The sequence below is a fragment of the Phoca vitulina genome, unplaced genomic scaffold (assembly GCF_004348235.1).
Source record: "Phoca vitulina isolate PV1807 unplaced genomic scaffold, GSC_HSeal_1.0 scaffold35, whole genome shotgun sequence".
NCBI classification, from domain to species: domain Eukaryota; kingdom Metazoa; phylum Chordata; class Mammalia; order Carnivora; family Phocidae; genus Phoca; species Phoca vitulina.
The window spans coordinates 187,714-207,941 of record NW_022589738.1 but is presented as its reverse complement, the minus strand read 5'-3'; the positions used below and the strand labels follow the sequence as shown (position 1 = coordinate 207,941).

General features: G+C 39.9%; 1 protein-coding gene across 1 annotated transcript; it reads right to left on the bottom strand.

Annotated features, from left to right (window-relative positions):
- Window positions 1–3,879: 3,879 nt before the first annotated feature.
- Window positions 3,880–4,896, bottom strand: LOC116646171 (melanoma-associated antigen B18-like). Its single transcript, XM_032426795.1, has one exon. The coding sequence runs from the start codon at window positions 4,894–4,896 to the stop codon at window positions 3,880–3,882; it is 1,017 nt and encodes a 338-aa protein (XP_032282686.1).
- Between the last annotated feature and the right edge of the window lie 15,332 nt (window positions 4,897–20,228).

Sequence of the window (20,228 nt, the reverse complement as noted above, 5' to 3'; positions counted from 1 at the left end):
ATCAAACTATAAAGTATGAGCTGGCTTTTGTATATCTCAATAAGGCTATTTTAAAAGAAAAAAGAAATCTAGGGATCAGTTAATAGAGGGTGATGGATCCATATGTCCTGTCATGGAAATATCTTGGGTTCATTTTATTAAGTCAAGGTTAAGAGGCAGAACAATATGTACACTGTTAATGACAAATCTTAAAAATTCAATATATTATTTTTAATATATTATTAAATATATTCAATATATTTTACTCACCTTCTAAAATATAGGCTTCATCTACATAATGCAGGCTTCATCTACATAAGAAAAAGCCTCAGGTCAGCTTAAAAATGACACACATCAGATTGTTCATTGTGATTATCTCTGAGGAGGGGGCTGAATTTTGAGGAAAGGGGAGATTGTAATTTATGTGTATTGTTCGAAGCTTTTAGAAGAACATATGTACTATTACCTTTGTTATTAAAATATTTAAATGCATCTCACCACGAAGGGAGTAGCTGTGCATTAATCAGATAAAGTGACTGATGGCTGATCCAACAGCAAACCTGCCAAGGCTTAAAACAACAAAAGTTTGTTTGTCATACACATAGTCTGATGTGGGCTGGCGGGGGCCTCCTCTGTCAGATGACGCAGGGCTCCAGGTTGCTCCCATCAAATGGCTCCACTTCTCAACAAGGATCTCCGGGTTTGCTGCTGAATGAAACAGAAAGCCTGGAGGAGGCATACTGGCTCTCAAATATCTTGGCCTGGAGGTGACAAACACTGTGTCTGTTCTTATTTCAGTGTCACCTTTCTGTACTCACCTTTTAAATGAATTCTAGAATCTCTATAGGATGAGAATGGTCTCCTTCTATGGAAGCATGGTCAAAACTTGTGAGACTGGGCAATCCTTAGCATGACTGAATGTGCAGGACACTTTGACAGATGCCATTAGGCCCAAAGACAAACCAGCATTTTCCTCCGGGGCAAGTACTGAGATAAGAGGCAGAAGAAGGGCAAATTATTTTAGTCTTTGCTGTTCCAAGATAGAATGTCTGTCAAGAAACCATTTTTTTCCCCTTAGAAAAACTCTCGGTTCTGAGGAATTCAGCCTCAGTAGATGTTTGCTGCACAGTGATTTCCACATTTAACAAATTACAAGGGAGCCTTTGATTACTGACCGTCCATGTAAGCTCAGTCACTGGTGTGTGTGTTCAGTGGCCAGTCTCAAACACCACACTCCTGCAAAATCCTACTGACCATATGCGTGCTGTTTACAGAACCCTCTATCTAACCTCAGTTACACCCCAAGAACCAGTATATTCTGTAAGTAAGACTCTAACCACCAGCTCATTTGGAATACACTTCGAGACTGTTGTAGGGATGGGAGGGGTGGTAATCCAGTATCTAAACTTCACGGTCTATGGTTTCACCAAGGGATGGAACCTCCGAGGTCCACTTGCAGGGAGGTGGAAGGCTCTAAGGGGAGGGCAGGTGATTCAGGACTGTCTGCATCACAGGAAGCTGGGTGCAGCCTCGAGCAGACACAGCGGAGAGCTGGTCAGCAAATGAGGTTCCTTTTCAGACAGGAGGGCACACTGGGGAACACTCAGGACACAAGGGCTGTAATGCAGGCAAGTGCTGGGACAAGAGGAGCCTCGCTCAACAAAGCGCACAGACAGTCCCCAAATCGTGCTTTCTTCTCACCTTCACCTTCCTTCACCAGGACCACTTCTAGCACTGTGGCTAGCGCGTCTGGGTTTTTAATGACCTGTGACACACATTGGACTAGTGAGAAGAATAGAAAATGAAGAGACAGAAGGTAGACTCAGGCTGGAGGAATGGAAAAGTGTGGGCCCCAGTCAAATATAACCAGGGATCGAGTCCTAGCTCTGCTACTTATCAGCCATGTGAACTTGAAAAATTACAAGTTCTTCAGCTGCGAAGTATGTCTGATAAGCCCCATCCTGTGGGACTATTGGGAATAAATGTAATGGGTATGAGGCCCTTGGCAGAGTAATTGGAAAATAGTAGGTCTTCAATGAATGGTAGTTATCATAGGGTTTTTTGTTTTGTTTTGTTTTGTTTTTTTAACCTGCAGACGATACCATCCTCCCCTCTGGGGAGATTTACTATTTTAATTTTTTGAAATTTATTTTTTACTTCAGGAGAGATCACAGAATATGCAGCTTTCTAGGACAAATAATACCAAATTAACCCATAATGCTGCTTAGCAAGTAAAACAAAAGAAGGTTTTCCCAGTTCAGGATAAATTACTTAACTTGGGTGTAGAAGAGTCTCCCCCAGCCAGAGGCAACTCAGATGTCCCAGAATGTGTCAAGGACCAAGACCTTCACTCCCAGGTGCCTTTCCAGCCAAACCACCCCTGTTTTCACTCATTTCACCACCACCAAAAATCTAATCCTCCCTTAGAATTTGCAAAATTACACTCCCGATAATCTAATTAAAATGCCCTATAAATGCATTGGGACCCGGTTCTCCACCCAATTCAGAGCAAGGAGAGCCAACACAGTAACTTCTCAACATCCCACCTCAAAGGAGTAGCACCCTTATTAGATATTCCCTGAAGATGCTATGCCTAAAACAATGAGATTGTGCTCTTTGTCCAACTGCCCGTGAACAAGGACACAGGATACCTTCCATTTCTGCCTGTGGAGGAGATTTTCCTCTGGTTTACCGAGGATACCAAAGAAACATAGAAGCAGGCGTGCATTTCACGTCCTCCAACACTGAGAAACCATCAGTCTGTCTGGCCTCGGCTCACCAGTCCCACAGCCCCATGTGGCCCGCCATGCAGCTTAAATTAACAGTCTATCCCACCGAGGGGCTCATAGTGGCCTAAAAACCCCAAACCGCCTTTCTTCAGGGAATTTATACCTTCTTGCTCAGCCAGACCCCCTCCCCGTCCCACTTCTCCCAACCCTCTCCCTGCCTCCTTACCTCTTTACTCCTTCTTACTGGTCCTTTAGGTCTTAGAGGGTCCTTCTCCATCTTCTTTATATGATTACTGTTCCTGACTGCACAATCTAAGGCCAGGAGTGTTTTATATCCTAGCTTCTCCATTTCTAACACTAACTTTTACAGAGCAGAAGCTCAATTAGTATCTGGAAAATAAATGACCCAGCAAGCATGAATTCTAGTATTTAAACATTTTATTTCTCCTCCATTCTTTAATAAGCCAAACAAATCCATGTATGCATCTTCTATCCTTACAGAACAACAGATTAAAAAGTATAGGGGAAACCAAGAACAGAACCTCTTTTACTTCTCTCCCCTCCATTTTTTGATCCCAGTAATTTTACTGCTAAATTTTTTCACATTTCCAAGGGAATGCCTGTTACAACGCCATGTTTTATTGTTCTGTTTTGGTAAATATGAAAGGTTTCCCAATTTGTTTTACTAAATAATAAAACTCCTAATCTTAAATCTATTAAACAGAAAGAAAAAACCAAAATCATTAATAAATTTAGATTCAAAAATTATATAAACTTTCTGTTAAAGAAATAACATTTGAAATATAACAAAAAGAAAAAGAAAGTGAAAGGAAGAGAGAAAGAAAAAAAGAGAGAAAGAAAAAAGAAAAGGAACAAAACCTTTAAGTTTACGAGATATAGCAGGACCACAAAGACGATATTCACTGTGTTCCTCCCAGACACACCCTGGGCATCTACTCCTTAGAGAATGTTGACTGCTTTTTCCTTCCACAAAGAAAACAATCTGCTTCAAGCTTCAACATTTGATATAAAACCTAAAAAAAAAAAAAAAAAGTGAAACTCCACGTTACTGACATACAGGAGGAAGGCAGGGATGATACACACTTCTCCAGCCCCGCCCTGGCCCGCCGCTGTTAGAACGGTGACGCACCTGTTCAACCAGCCGCCCACGTCACTTAGGGTGGGAGAAGCTGCTGGTCAAGGCCCTGGAGCGTGCACTGGCCATGGCAGCGGTCCGAGCCCTGGCTGTGGCTCGGGCTCGGGCTCGCTCTTCCTCATCTTTCAAAGCCTCTTCGTACCACGACGGGAAGGCACTGGGGACGGTATCATGAACCTTGGCTAAGAACTCCAGGACTCTCATCTTGCTGGTCTCGGCATAGGCCCTCGGGCCCCACAGGAACTCGTAGCGTGGAGGATCACTGTTGGCCACCTGGCGGTACTCCAGGTACTTTAGCTGCACCAAATCTTGGGTGATGACCTTCCTGGGCTCCCCATAGATGAAGTGCTTCCTGTCAGCATAGACGCCCATCATATTCAGGACTTCCCAGACTTGCTCCTCAGGGGCGCAGTTGCCTTTCATGAAGATCACACCCAGCACAATCATCAGGATGCCGGTCTTGGGTACGTTTTCTTCATGCATCGTGCCATCGACGGTGAGGTCGAGTTTGCTGACGAGGGCGTAGCAGTGCCGGATGGGATCCACTTCCTTCACATCAATCCCGAAGGCCAGCTCCATGTGCTCAGAGGCTCTCTTGAGGATCTCATTGAAATGATTCTTGTACTTTTTGATGACAAGCTTCAGCATGTCTGCCTTCCTAACTGGCTCTTTCTTTTGATACTTCTGCAGCAGGAAATGCACCAACAAAACTACCTTCTTGTTTAATGGGTCTCTGAATGAGACCTCAGCACCATTAGATGATCTGGGGCTTCCCTCATCTTGGCTTCCGGCACCTTCATCTGAATCATCGCTGCATGAAAGAGCTGCATCAGCACTGGTGGAAGATGCGGTTCCCCGAGGATGGCTAGGAGTCGCAGCAGCACGTCTACCCCCAGAGAGAGGACAGGCGGCGGAGGGGGACTCTCCTGCCGCTGCTCCAGTAGCCTCAGCATCCTTCAGAGCCTGGGTCTCACCACGGGCCTGGCGGCGTTTCTCACGGGCACGGAGCTTACTCTTCTGACCTCTAGGCATGGTGACTCTGGTCGGGGATAGCAGGCAGGAGTTAGGTGCAAGCAGTTAGGCTGATGAAGAGGTCACCCTAGAATATGGAAGAAGAGATGGTGGGCATAGCCTCGATAAGGATATTCTACTTGGGCTCCAAGAAAAGGTGCCTCTGCTTATTCCCTTAAGGGTACTGTTTTAGGAACCCATAAAACAGGGGTGAACAGGACTTCATGCACCTCCTCTCTTCTGTGGGGGCTTGTCACCTCAGTTCTAACTCAGAATACTAAACCTGACTCCCGATCGGTCTTTTGAAACCTCCCCCCACTGACTTGAGGCTGCCCCTTCAGAAAAAGACCTCCCATCCCACAAAGGCCCAACGCGGAAGTGAGGGGGCATTAAGCCTAACAGCCACGCTTCGGCGATGAGGTCGGGGCAGTGGGGGCGGGGCATGCCAGAATAGCACGGGGCTCTTCGAGCCACCTCAGTTCTGAAAGGAGAGCATCTCTTCAGTTCTAGCAAGTTACTCACCTTGACACCTCTCCAGTCCTGGCACTCCTCCCTTTGCTGGCATGAGACCACACCTCTACACCTCTCACAGCGAGGACTCAGGCTCCGCTGCGCGTATAGCAGAAATCAAGGTGAGCACTTCCGGCCACGCCCACCGGGCTTCCCAGCATGAAAGCTCGCGTGGGTTTCTGGAGGACTCCCCTCAGTAATGGCGGCGGAGGAATTATGTGGAAGTCAAATGGGGTCCTTCCTGACTTCTGTCAGGCAGGGCCTGGGACTTCTTCCTCTGGTGAAGTTAGCTCACATCAGACCATGGCTTTCATTTCCCTCAGAACCCCCAGTAGGGAGTAAAGCGGGAGCAGAGCCGAGCAGCCATGACTGAGACCTTCCAAAACTGACCGGCGCGGGGGGGGGGGGGGGGGGGGGGGGGGGGGGGGGGGGGGGGGGGGGGGGCGGGAACGACCTCTCTGTTGCCCCTTCTTTTCGGGTGGGTTCTCACCTCAGTCCTTATTCAGGGTCATACCTTGACGCCTTGGTGCTGGGCTATGTCTCTTCTGCTGACCCGAAGCCAAATCCATCAGGTAAGGCAGAAATCTGTAAATAATTTTAGGAGAATTGACATCTGTACAATATTCTGCTTACTGTAAATGAGCGTGGTGTATTGCTCTATTTGAGACTTCTTTTACCTAAGTCTATTAGTAACTTTTTTAAATATTTGCTTCCATAAAGATCATGTACATATTTCTTAGTTCTTTTTTTAGGTATATTTTGGATATTGCTACTGTTTTGAATGGTATATTTTCCATGATATATTCTTTTATTTATTTTGTGTGGCTAGACTTCTGATTTTGCTGTAGTGTTCTACATCAGTTTCCTGAAGTTCCTTATACATTTGAATATTTGACAGCCAGTTTCTTCGGAGTTTTTAATTAGGGGATCTTATTATCTCTTTTCATAATCCGTAACTTTTATTTTGGTATTCCTATGTATGGCTATATGCTGGCTATGCAAACCAGTCCAGGTTTGAAAGGTAGAAATGGTACCACACCTCCATGTCCTGTTTTGACTTTAGTGGGAATGTTTTAACATTTCACACTTACATATGTGTGCTGTTGATTTTAGAATATGGAAATTCTATTCTAATATGTTTGTTAACAGTTACTGGCATGAACTGGTGTTGAATTTTTATCAAAGATCTTTTTCTCTACTCTCAGAACATGATAAAATGCTTTCTTTTCTCTCTCTGTTAACCAATTCAGTTTTTTCTAATGTCACATGATCTTTGCATTCCTTGGACACAGCCTCTTTCTTCATTTAATTCGCTGCTGTACTGGATACGCTATGAATTTATTTAGAATATGTATATGAGTAAGCTTGACTCAAATATTTTTTTCTTGGGGCATACTCATCTGGTTTTTGTATCAAGGACAGTTAGCCTGTTAAAGTGGTCGAGTAATTTCCCATCTTCTTGTACAGCTTGTAAGAGCTTACTTAAAGTGCTGATTAGCTTTTCCTTCATCATTTGGTTTAACGACCTTTCAACCTGGCTGACCCTGGTACAGTTTGAGGGCAAAATGTGCCCTGAAAATATATCAGGATTGAGTTTCAGGTTCTATTGGTCAATGAAAGTTTTATATTTCTTCATGGACCTATTCAGTGATTTATATTTTGCTACAAATACTTCCGTTTTACTTGGGTTTTCAAACTTAAAGACATATTTATAATAAACTCATTTTATTATAGAAAATTCTCCATCACATATAACATTACAAAGGATAAAGTAACTCAATATACCTGATGCTCAGTATCATTTATCTTCAATAGTTATAGGAAGCTTGTTCAGATTAAGGTTTATTTATATATTTGTCTCTTTGTTGGCAAAATCACTCCTGAAGTGACATTGTATTAATTCCATTAGGAGGCACAAAACATCTGTTGTTTCCTTTGTGGTAATGTTGGCGGTCATTGAGGATCATCAGTGTCATCCATTAATCCATTAGGGGCTGCTGAATTCTAATTCTGGAGTTCTGTCATTTCTTCTGAGATTATTAGCTGAAATATAACTATGGGTAGAGCCATCTGTTATCTTCCATTCTGTTTTCTTGAGGCAAGCCTTACAGTTGCCCCATTTTACTGCCTAGAGAGCTAGATATATAGATAAAGAAAGCTAGATTTTTTTGTCTAATCAGTATCAGTAAACTCTTTAGCTCAAAATTGTATTTTTTGTAATTTTAAATAACAAATCTTGCTTGAGAACTAAATCAGTTAGTAACTGGATGAATAATTCATCCATTAATAATAATTATTAATGAGCAGCACTGGAATAATCCATGTTCAGGCCCTAGTCTTTGTCACATGACATTATTTGTGCCTACAGATAGTTATAATTTTGGAAAATAGAAAATTTTACTATAATTTATTCAAAGCTAGTTTTCTTTGAAGGAATATATTTTCTATGTTCTTTCTATATAGCTAACCAGTCAGTATGCAAGTTGAGTTTTATTTTTTTCTTTATAAATTCTAATGTGGACATGGCAGCTAGTTTTAATGTTATTACTATCTTAGCTTGTATGCATGTACATAAAAGATAAAATTGTGGACTCCCTCCTCTGGGTTCACAAATTTATTCAATATAGGGCTGTCCTAATAGACTCAGGACTCTATCCATTAATGTAGCCAATGCAAAAATATCTGACTTGTTTGAATAAATATGCTAATATGTACTCTCAATTTATTAAAAAAGATTTTCCAACTTCTCATTTTACTTGTTAGTAAATTAAATACTTAGATTTTTGAATGACTATTTACTTCTTGAGTAGGTCACTTTTTAGACACGTTTCTAGGTTAATAAGCCTGGCAATACAAAATGTTGTCGAGCAAAGACACTGAAACTATGGATACAGAGTCAGGTTATAAAACCAGTTGTCACCATTCAGCTGTTAGAACTGTATTCCCCTGTGCCTTCACCCATCCTGCTCCTCTGTGAGTGATGTAATAACACGTTCTCAAGCAGAAGTTACCTAGAATGATTTGGCCCCTAACAACAATTTTAGCCTTTCAGTGGCTGAAGACCTTTTTCACCTTTACCTTCTGCTCCAGTCCAACTTAGACAAACTGTCCACTCTTAAACCTGCTGCCTCCAATACCATTTCAGCCATTTCAATGGCTACACTGCCAGTGAAGGACTGAATTTCTGAAGGCTTCCTCATCCCCATGCCTCATTCTCTTGGACATCAATTCCAGCCAAGATAACGATATTTAGGGGACACAGGACATATCTGTTAATGATCCAGGCTAATTCAGAGGAGTGGATGCACTGTCTCTTTGAATGAGCACAATACCTGTGACACCATGCTCAGATTAACATAGCCAGGAGCCAATTTGGCAGATCAAGAAAACTCTATTTTGGGTGGTTTTTTTTTTTTTTTTTGGTTTTTAATTTAAGTTTTAGTTAGTTAACATACAGTGCTATACTGGTTTCTGGAGTAGAATTCAGTGATTCATCACTTATATACAACACCCAGCACTCATCACAACAGGCCCCTCTTTAATACCCATCACCCATCTAGCCCATCCCCCACTGGCCTCCCTCCATCAACCCTTAGTTTGTTCTCTATCGTTAAGCATCTCTTATGGTTTCTTTTGCTCTCTCCTTTTTTTCTTTTCCCCTTTCCCATATGTTCACCTGTTTTCTTTCTTAAATTCCACATATGAGTGAGATCATATGGTACTAGTCTTCCTCTGACTGACTTATTTCACTCTAGCATAATACACTCTAGCTCCATCCACATCATTGCAAATGGCGAGATTTCATTCTTTTTGATGGCTGAGTAATATTCCACATCTACTTTATCCATTCATCAGTTGATGAACATTTGGGCTCTTTCCACAGTTTGGCTATCGTTGATTATGCTGCTATAAACATCAGGGTGCATGTACCCCTTTGAATCTGTATTTTTGTATCCTTTGGGCAAATACCTAGTAGTCAATTGCTGGATCATAGGGTAGTTCTCTTTTTAACTTTCTGAGGAACCTCCATACTGTTTTCCAGAGTGGCTGTACCAGTTTGCCTTCCCACCAAGAGCACAAGAGGGTTCCCATTTCTCCACATCCTCGCCAACACCTGTTGTTTCTTGTGTTGTTGATTTTAGCCATTCTGACAGGTATGAGGTGGTATCTCATCATAGTTTTGATTTGTATTTCCCTGACGATGAGTGATATTGAGCATCTTTTCATGTGTCTGTTAGCCATCTGGATGTCTTCTTTGGAAAAGTGTCTTTTCATGTCTTCTGTCCATTTCTTAACTGGATTATTTGTTTTTTGAGTGTTGAGTTTGATAAGGAGAACTATTTTTGAACACATAACTTTCCCACTTGCCAAGCAACCAAAATAACTGAGTAGAAAGTTTCTGAATAGAGGCGCCTGGGTGGTTCACTTGGTCGGGCAGCTGCCTTCAGCTCAGGTCAGATCCCAGGTTTTGGGGATCAAGTCCCACGTTGGGCTCCCTGTTCAGCAGGGAGTTTGCTTCTTCCTCTACCCTTCCTCCCTGCTCGTGATCTCCCCCTCTCTCAAGGAAATAAATGAATAAATTAAATAAAAAGAAAGTTTCTGAATAAACTTCAGAAATAAGAGAGTATGTTAATACCTCCTAGTAACTGGAAGACAAGGAAGTGTCAAGGGTACATGTTATTGAGTCAGGATCAGGATTAAGGTGAGGGGAGTGGGAAAAAAATTTTAAAGTTTTAAAGAGATGGGATCTGACCCTGCACTTGCATGACCCCAACAGTCTGTGCCTCACTTGTTTAACCCTATTTTCAGCCCAGGGATGGTGTCTTTATTTAAAAGTGTGATATTTTCTCATCATGGACTTTTGGCATTAACTTTATTTTATTTAATATTGAATGAAAGCATAATTTATTTTGATTACTGAGATTGTTTGATCTACCCCTGACCTTAAATTTTGAGCTCAAAGTCAGTGCCTCACTTGCCTCACCCTAGCTCCAGTCCTGGTGAGTCTTCAGTGTTTAATATTGATCCTGTCCTCACACACTAAGAGCAGTAATACTTAAGTATACCTGGCCTTGTTTTAAATTCTAGGCATCATTCCACTGTCTGCCTTTGTGATCTTGAGCAATAAAATTACCCTATATGAGATTATGTTAAAAAAATTTACAGTGGAGAATAAGGATATTCTTTTTACTGAATTGGTGGGATGATGAAATAAAAGTATATATGAGAAAACACTCTGTAAGTTTTACAAATTACTAGTTGTTTAGAAATATTTCTTGGATTGAAACTTTGAGAAAGTCCTAAAAATCAGTCTTGATCCATCCTTTGAGATACCCAGTACCTTAGTTTTTCATCGCTGCATAACAAATTATGTCAAACTCAGTGGCTTAAAAGAACACCCATCTATTATCTCACATTTCTGTTGGTGAGTAGTTTAGATGCAACTCATTTGTGTTCTCTGCTCGGGTCCTCACTCTCAAGGTGTCTTGTGGCTGGGCTGCATTCTTATCAGGAGGCTCTTAGGAAGGATCTCCCTGCAAGATTCAGGTTGTTGGCAGAATCGAGTTAACCTGTCACTGTAGGCCTGGGGTCTCCATTTCTTTGCTAGCTGTCAGGCAGGGGCCATTCTTGGCTCCTAGAAATTGACTGTATTCCTTGCCATTTAGCCCTCTCCAATTTCAGAGCCATCAGTGGAGAATCTCCCTTATGTAGAATCCCCAGTACCTGAATCCCTTTCTCCAGGAAGAAGGAAACTTGCCCCTTTTGAGGGCTCACCTAATTAGGTCCAGTCCACTAAAGATAATCTCCCTTCCTTAAAGTCAGCTGTGCTATATAACATAAATTAATCATGGGAGTGATATCCCATCATATTCACAGGTCCCTCCCACATTCAACAGGAGGTGATTATATGTGGCTGTGAACTACTGAGGGTAATATTAAAATTCCGACTATCACACCTAGAAAAAATAAATGATTACAGAATTTCTGACCATAACTGTAGCTGGAACTCCCAAGTTGCATATACTGTACTAAATTTAGAACAAAAGGTTTTAAGTCTCTAATGCTGTGGTTTGTTTTGGTGTTTTTTGTTTTTGTTTTTTTTTACCTTCTTTGAAACAACTGTGCTTCAACAGTTGTTAGCATCCATCAGGCAACTGCTTAAATGGGATATGTGCCACAAGACGCAAAATTGAGGCTTCTAATTCCCAAACTGAAAGGGTGCATTCACACGGTGAACTTTAAAGGGTCTGCTGTTTCATCGTTAATGTCTTCATGTTTTATCAACTCAGCAGCTACTCTCTTTCCGCTTGTCATTTATTTAACAAATACATATACGGCTAAGCACCATGCCAAGAGTGGAGTATGCAGTAATGAATGAGCACTCCTGTGTGTCTTCATGGTACTAAATGGAAATCCACAAGGTTTACAATTCATTCATTCTTCTTTCCATCAGAGTAACTTTAAGTGTAAGCAGCAATAAATTACTCTTACATCCTACTATTTTCAAAGGTGTAGCAATGGTCATATAACAAAATGAGGAGTGATGCATGGACCACTCAACTGGAACATGGACACCTGGGCTTCTGTGACGGCTCGCCGCCAGCATGCCTCTCAACCTGACCATACCTTTGCCTGTCTAGGCTTCAGATTCTATTCTGAGAGGTTGGTGGACTAGCCTATCGCAAGTATTTACTGTTTGTTACTGGTGCTTACTACAAACGGAAAAGAATTTTAGATTCTACAGAAAACGTGTAGGTAATATAAGTTTCAAATGAAATGCCATTAATTTACTTGGAAGGGAGTAAACTGCCAAACAAATATAATAACAACATACACATAATAATAATCATGTAAGTTCTGACCAGGTAGTTGATAAGATTCTCCTTGGCTGAAAACGGGAAAAGTACAAGGATTTAAGGCGGGGGGGAAGATGCCTACAAAGACACAAGTTTAGTCAACCTAAAGACTAGGGGCCTGTATATTTTATCTTTAAAAGAAGGATTGTTGGGAATCTCTTTTCGAAATGAAGGGAAAGAAGTAAAGGATGCCTGCCAAGCAAGGAGAAAAGTTTGGATATTTTAGACATTAGCAGTCATTTAAGTTATATATCAAGAGAGTATATTTTTACCTGCAAAGAAAACACTGATTGGAAGTTATGAAGGGATACTGGGGTATTTCTAACATTTAAACTCTGATGGGTTAAGAGGGGTTTGGGTTTGTTGTTCATTTGTTTTCTTTATACGCTCACTCTTAGTGGCATGGTCAAACTAAGCATCTCAGTGCATGCATGTGCACTCATGGGGCAGGTAAGAAGGGACAGGACGGAAAAGCCAATTCTCAACCACTACAGACAAGTCAGATGTGTCCTAAGAAAGAAGTGGTTGTGACTTGAAAATGTCATTAGCTTAGCTCCCCAGACCGCTTTTTACATCTAAGGTGTGACTGAGTTGTGGGATGGGGCGCACAGGTTTTCCCACCCCATTCTCTAAAATACCTGTCTGCTGTGGAGTCATGGGGATAGGAGGGGGAAAAGGAAGGAGGCAGAACAAATACTGTAAAATGAGAATCATCAGAACTACCTATTTACTGAGGACCCCCAACATTACACCTGTGCTCTGTGCCTCATCGTATGCAGCCTCTGGTGTCGCTTTTAGTCACTGGATTACATAGGCAAAGAGAGGGAGGCTCGTGAGATTAAAAAGCTTTCATTTATGTATTTAGTTTCTATTTACTATAGCCAGGAACTTGACCAAAGTTATAAAAATAGCAACGGCCTAGACTGAACAAGAGACAGAGAGGGGTGTCGGAAGAGTTCTTTTTCTGCTCGGAAGAGGCAAAGACTCCTTGACAGTGGATAAGCAACCTTCTTTGGTATTGTGTAGTGTAATCAGCCATGGTCAATACTTTCTCTTTCATATTATTCAAAATTTTGATAATCAAAATGAGTGGTCTCAGCTATAAACTAGCATTAAAGCCATTATAAGGAAAAAAATTAATGTGATATTTATTGCAAGGACATTGCTCATGATAGAATCACCCTGAGCATTCAGTTGAGAAGACCCTTTGGAAATACGCTCTTAGCTTAGCACTCTTATTTAGGAGAAACTATGTTGTTTTCATCTGATGGACAGTTAGTTGTCTTTTTTACCCAAGTCAGAAGTGGAATCTCAAAGTAAGATTCATGCATTCTCATAGCAAGTGAAAATGATCTGATTCTGTGCACTTTGAATACCAACCAGACTTCATACATTTTATCCCCCACTTTAATATTTTCCTGAATACAAAATATCACAATCCTCCATTCAGTAGTTATTTACTGGTAAAGAGTTTGGCCATGTGCTGTGCTGGGAACTGAGGATAAAATGGTGAACAAACTATGAGCAGACCCTGCCTTCATGGAGCTTATCATCTAGTGGGAGAGACAGGTATAAATCCAGTAGACACACACACGTATTTATTACAATCTGTTCAAGGTTATGAAGGTAAAGGACAGGGAGATAAAATAGTAAGATACTATTTGATTCAGTAAGTTTGGGAAGGCTGTCCTGAAGAATTAGTATTTTAACCTAGGAAAAGGATAGATGCGAGTTAGAATAACAAAGGTGAGGTAGGGTTTGAAGACTGTTCACTAAGGGACCTGCCTGTGCAAGGGTCCAATAGAAGAATAAGTTTGGTGCACTCAACAGACTGGAAGAAGACCACTTTGGTTTGAGTGCGAAAATCAATGGGAAGAGCAGTAAGGAGTTTGCAAAATAAAACCACTGAAGGTATTGAAGCAGGGGCATGACCTGATCAGGTATGTATTTTCTAAAGATCTCTGTGGCTGCAATGTAGAAAACAGATTAAGAGAAACAAAGAAAACAAAACAAAAATGTAGGAAAAAGAATTCTGGATACTTGCACAGTATTGCAGGATTATGACGCTGGAGATGGAGAAACCTGCATAGATGAGAAAGCCACATATGAACAGAATCTGCGCGACTCACAAGCTAGTTTGCATATGGACGGTGTAGGAGAAAACAGTGTCCCAAATGCCTGCTTATATCCGTGGCGTGGGTGCGTGCACGCACACTTGCATCACCTGCTGAGATTGGGGAATCTGCAAGTGTACAGTTTACCAACATTGGGCATCAGAATGGATGTAACTTGGGGGTATGGTTGTGAGTTCAATTTAAAAAAAGGTTGCATGTGAAGCACCTTTGATAAATACTCAAGGGAAGGTATCAGGCAAGCAGAAATATATATGAAGCTGAACGTTCAGAGAGGTCTGACGTTAAGATGCACATCTGAAGTCATAAGCAGGTATTTGAAAATGGAAGCAATGAACATGAATGAGATTGGCAAGAAAAAGAGTACAGAGTAAGATAAATATGAAGGCAAGCCAGCATTTCAAGAATGGGTAGAGAAGCTTACCCATTACAGAAAACTTAGAATATACAGAAAATAATTTAAGTACCCATAATTCTCTTGAATATACATAAAAATTGTTAACATTTTGGTACCAGAGCTTACAATTCCTATGAATACCCAAAATATTTTTACTCTTAATTAGCAGAGATAGTAAGTTCTCATTCAGTGTCAATGAATAGATTAATCCACTCAGAATATTGTTAAACTACAAGCATAATAAAGTAATGAATAAATAAATACATTCTGTAAAGAGTTAAACTTATATACTCAGTACCTCTAGTTAAGGCATCCAGAGAATTTGGTGAAATTAAGTTCTATAGTGTAGTTGCTTCAGAAAAAACTCACTGTCACATTTGAAAAACAGCAGAAAGCAGATGTTCTGTTAATGGTGGCATCGTGTTGCTGTGTGGGGGACAACACATTAAATGTGCATTATGATGGCAAAGTAGAACAACTCATTATTGGCTTTTCCTGCACGGAGTCATTTGTGTTCCTATTAAAACAAATATTAACTGGTTTGTTCTAATTTTATTTCAACTTCAACAGCTTTTAAAAATGTCAGTGTCTATAAGTACAATGCGTTTTTTAAATGCACCTAAAATTCATTCAAAAGAAAATGGCTGTGTGCATTGCAGTTATATGTAAATGTGAAATTGATGGAAAAGCATATTGTGATTAATGTGTAATATTTGGTATTTGCATAAGGGAGGTCCTTTCCTATTTTCAGTGGTACATGGTTTATGGGTTCTGTCGCAACCATATTATGTATAATGTAAGACACTGAGCTGAGCCTTAGGATGAGTATGACATTTAAAAATTTATTTTCTTAGAATGAATCAACATGCTATGAAGTAATTAACTTCTTCACTGCTTAGAGTCATGCCTTTCCAAAATTGAAGAATCTCTCTCCAGAATTATTAAATTTCAGGTTCTACTGCACCTACACTTAATGTTGTGGTAACTATTATGACATGTGTACATTTTTTGTCATTTTAAGAAAATTATTCATAAAAGAACACGACTTCTAAATCAAGTATTTCTTATTAAACTTTAGTTTTAATCTAGGTCTTTCAATATGAGTTTTATCTTAGCACCCGGATAGTTTTTTTTTTTAAACTCTGTTTTCATGATTTGACATTTTTAAAACTGTAGAGGAATTTAAAGAGTAAGAAAGCTCTGAAATATCCATAGCAATGAGGTATAGGATATATAGATAATAAAACAGAGAGAGAGAAGTATATAATATAGAAATTATATTTGAACATTTCAATAATGGTTTTTTAAAAGATTTTATTTATTTGCGAGAGTGAGCAAGAGAGCACAAGTTGGGGGGGTTAGGAGCAGAGGGAGAGGGAGAAGCAGACTCCCCACTGAGCAGGGAGCCCAATGAGGGACTCGATCCCAGGACTCTGGGATCATGACCAGAGCTAAAGACAGCCACTTGACCAACTGAGCCACCCAGGCACCCCTCAATAGTGGTTTTAACCAACAGTTCCCTTTTATACTTATACTGAGCCAAACCATTTACTATTTGAATGAAACCAGGTTTTGTTTCCTTTTTCTGGTTCTTGGACTGATGACTAGATAAGGAGCCCAAAGACAAACACCAAGAAAGGTCATATGGCAATGACCAAGCTATAGCTGAATCAGACACATCAACTTCAAACAAAAACATCATGGATAAATAAGAAAGAATGAAACCAAATAAAACAAAACAACATACATATTTTATGAAACACAACTGTGGTGTGAACATATCAATCATAATAGCAAACTGTTCATTGACAAGATCTATTTTGGGCCATTTGGACCACTGTGTAGCAGTAAACTCACAAACAAGCACATCCATAATAGTGATGCTCGAAGTAAGATTTAGAAAAAAAGTTTTTCCGTATGAAATTGTTTCTTTGCTTTTATAAAAAGGAAATGCATTTTCATTTAGTGGTAGATGCTGTACAAGAGATATATTACTGCAATAGTGAAAGGCAGGTTGTTTTTTTTTTATAAGAAGAAAACTTGATATGGCTGAAAACTGCCTCTAAATAAAGAGAAACAAATGACTTACATTAGTTTAGTGTTTTCAGATACACCATGTGATCATGCCAATGCTGAGGAGCATGGGTATATATTATTCTTTTCCACATTTGATAGATGAGAAAGGAAACTGAGGCACGGGACAGCTAAGTGATTTGCTTTAAGTCGATAGAACATACATTTCACAGAGCATCGTGGTAAAAATTTGAGTAGTTTACCATTCTTCTCTCCTATTCCCAAGAACCAAATTGCTCTAAACTAGGAAGGTAGGTTTTCTAGGAGCATTTTCTTCTTGGTGACATTTTATTTAAAATGCTGTAAAAACAGAAAGTCGAAAAAAAGAGGTAGAGAAATGCACCAAACAGTAATAGTAGTAAAACTTGCGAAAATAGCCAAGTCAGCAGGAAAGAGGTTAGACAGCAACTGAGACAACATGGGATGAAGGTGATGAGGAGAACATGTCAGAAAGTTGCTAGATGGATCTTATTTCCTGTGCTTATTAAACTCTGGGCCACTCCTTGTGCACCCCTGGTTAGGAATCTAAATGATCCTCACGGGTGCCTGATAATGCATAATAGACATTAAAAGATATTTGGTGAATTGTCAGGATGAACATATTGTTGAAGTATAAGATAACTGAAATGTACGTGTATTTTAATATAAACGCTTAGCAATTTTGCATAAACAGTTTTTGTAGAGAATATTATTTTCAATTAATCTCATATTGTTTGGTGTCTCAGTTTAACAATTCTAGCAATGAATCTAATGTACCTTGCCTGGGTACGTATCGAACCAGAGTTTGCCCTGGAAGAGCTTAAAAATGCCTATGTAGGGGCGCCTGGGTGGCTCAGTCATTAGGTGTCTGCCTTCGGCTCAGGTCATGATCCCAGGGTCCTGGGATCGAGCCCCGCATCGGGCTCCCTGCTCAGCGGGAAGCCTGCTTCTCTCTCTCCCATTTATCCTGCTTGTGTTCTCTCTCTGGCTGTCTCTCTCTGTCAAATAAATAAATAAAATCTTAAAAAAAAAAAAAATGCCTGTGTAGTTCTTTGAATACTGGGTTGAATCAGTTTGCTGTTGTCACAGTTGTGTTGTGTAAAAAGGAAGAAACTCAAATTCAGCGCATACAGCAAGAATTTACTTCTCGCTCATGTTTCTGCAGGTTGGCTGAGGTTTTATGATCTTGGCTGACTTTGTCTGGGCGTGGCTCCAAGCTGAAGCTAGGATCCAAGTCCGCTCTATGTATCTCTCATCCTCTTTGCACCAGGGGCTACCTGTACCGTCTTCTCATGACAGTGATACAGTGGGAACAGAATGAGCCCAAGCCCAGAATCACACAAGCACATTTCGAGTCTCAGGTTACGTCATGCCCACTAACATCCATTTGGCAGAGGCAAGTTACATGGCCAAACCCAACATCAGCGGATCATGGATGTACACCCTTCCCACCTAGGTGGGGGCGGGGGAGGTTGGGAGTGAATATTTGCTCAACAGTAATCTAATCTACCATCCATACCTTAACCAAAATGCAGTGTGCCTTTGAGGCTTTATTATGGATTCCCCAAGACACAAACTATTTTCTACTTGTTACGCTAAGAAAATAGTAAGGTAGCTAAAAGTGTTTTAAGGGCAGCAGTTAAGACTTCTTTTGTTCATAAATAATGCAAAAACTTGAGTGTATGTGTATACCACAGGCCTTTGTCACCAAAGCTCTCACATATATACAGAGATTTTGCTTATAGTCTTAGTTTTTCCAAAATTCTTTATTAACATTTATAAAACGTGGGGAAGACTCTCTACATACCGGAATTTCATATTAACATATAGAAGTAAGAAGGCATAAACTGTAATCCACTGCCTTAGTGTGATACTTAAAATCATTGTGTTTTTAATTAGAGATTTGTCAGGGAGATGCAAAAATCAAATTTCAAACTGCACATTTGTTGATTGGGCTTAATAAAGACTTGGGATTTTTGAATAAGCTGAAGATTGGCAATTTTCTTACCAGGGCTATCATTACTAAGAAGCAAACATTTGGTAATCCCAGTTCTGTGATGGAGACTGAGCTCTCATGATGCCTTCTGTGAGGACAAAATGAAATTTGATTTACTACTTCATATTTTCAAAGCCATTAGAAGCCAGGAGACCTCTCTCCCTCTCACAGCTTTTATTGACTTACTTAATTTGAACATTTGCTTATTTTTTATCTCTTTAAGTTTCAAAATATCAGAGTTTCTGGAAATTGTCTGATGTTTTATATCAGACTGTTTCTACATCAAGGAATGACCAATTCATAGCCAAAGGAATTCTAAAACCACATACAGAAAAAAGAGAGAGCGCGCTCCATTGTTCCTCAAGCTCAACATGCCATTATCATACTTAATTTTATTTGTAAAAAGAAAAAAAATAACTGTTGTTTTTTGTCATGAACATTGCTTTCGGCAGTTGAGTCACTTTATTCTGCACAATGAAAATGATTTTTGTGGCAGTAAAGTCACTGCTCTTGGCTGAGTGAGCACATGGAAACTGAGTGGCCACATGAGACACCTCTGGGTTGACACTTAGGGAGAAGGGATGTACCTGTAACTGGTGTCCTCTGAATAGTTAATAAAGAGCTTTCAGGTAACATTCTTTGGAACATCTGTCTCAGGAATTGTAAAACTTCTTGATCTTTCTGTCTTTCTGATAAAAATATATCAAATAATATAGTGATAAATGATAAAGTAGTATATTCTTCACATACATAAAAGTCTGCCCTCAGTAGTTATTTGCTGAATGATGGACATTTTATCTATGAATATTTTATACATGTATCTACTTACTGATATGCACATACAAATAAACATTAAAAAAATTTTTTTTAAGTTTTTAATCAAAATTAGATGATTTCATAATTAACAGTATATTGAAGTCAGGGTCAGCTAAGTAATTTGGCAGGCCCAGTGAAAAATGAAAATGCAGGGCCCCTTCTTCAAAAATTACTAAGGATTTCAAGATGTTGACAAACATGAGGACTTCTAAGCATGGGCCCCTGTTCATCTGCACAGGTCGTGTGCCCATGAAGCTAGTCCTGACCGAAGTATGTGCTACATGTGTAGAATGCTCTTTCTTCATGCAACAAAAATAATAAATTACCGTCTTTGGGAAGATTAACAGAATGAATCTCTTTTAGCATATGTATATGCAAATATATATAAGAAATTAGACAAAAATATATACATTTATGTGTTATATATTTATATCACATATAATATTTCAACATGGAGAGTCTACTTCATATAATTATATTACTATTATACATTTGAATTATGTAACCAAAGCAACTGTGGTATATTGTCATATACCTTTCCTCTGAGGATCTTATTCCATTTGTATGTTGGGGTGAAAATCAGCAATCTTCAC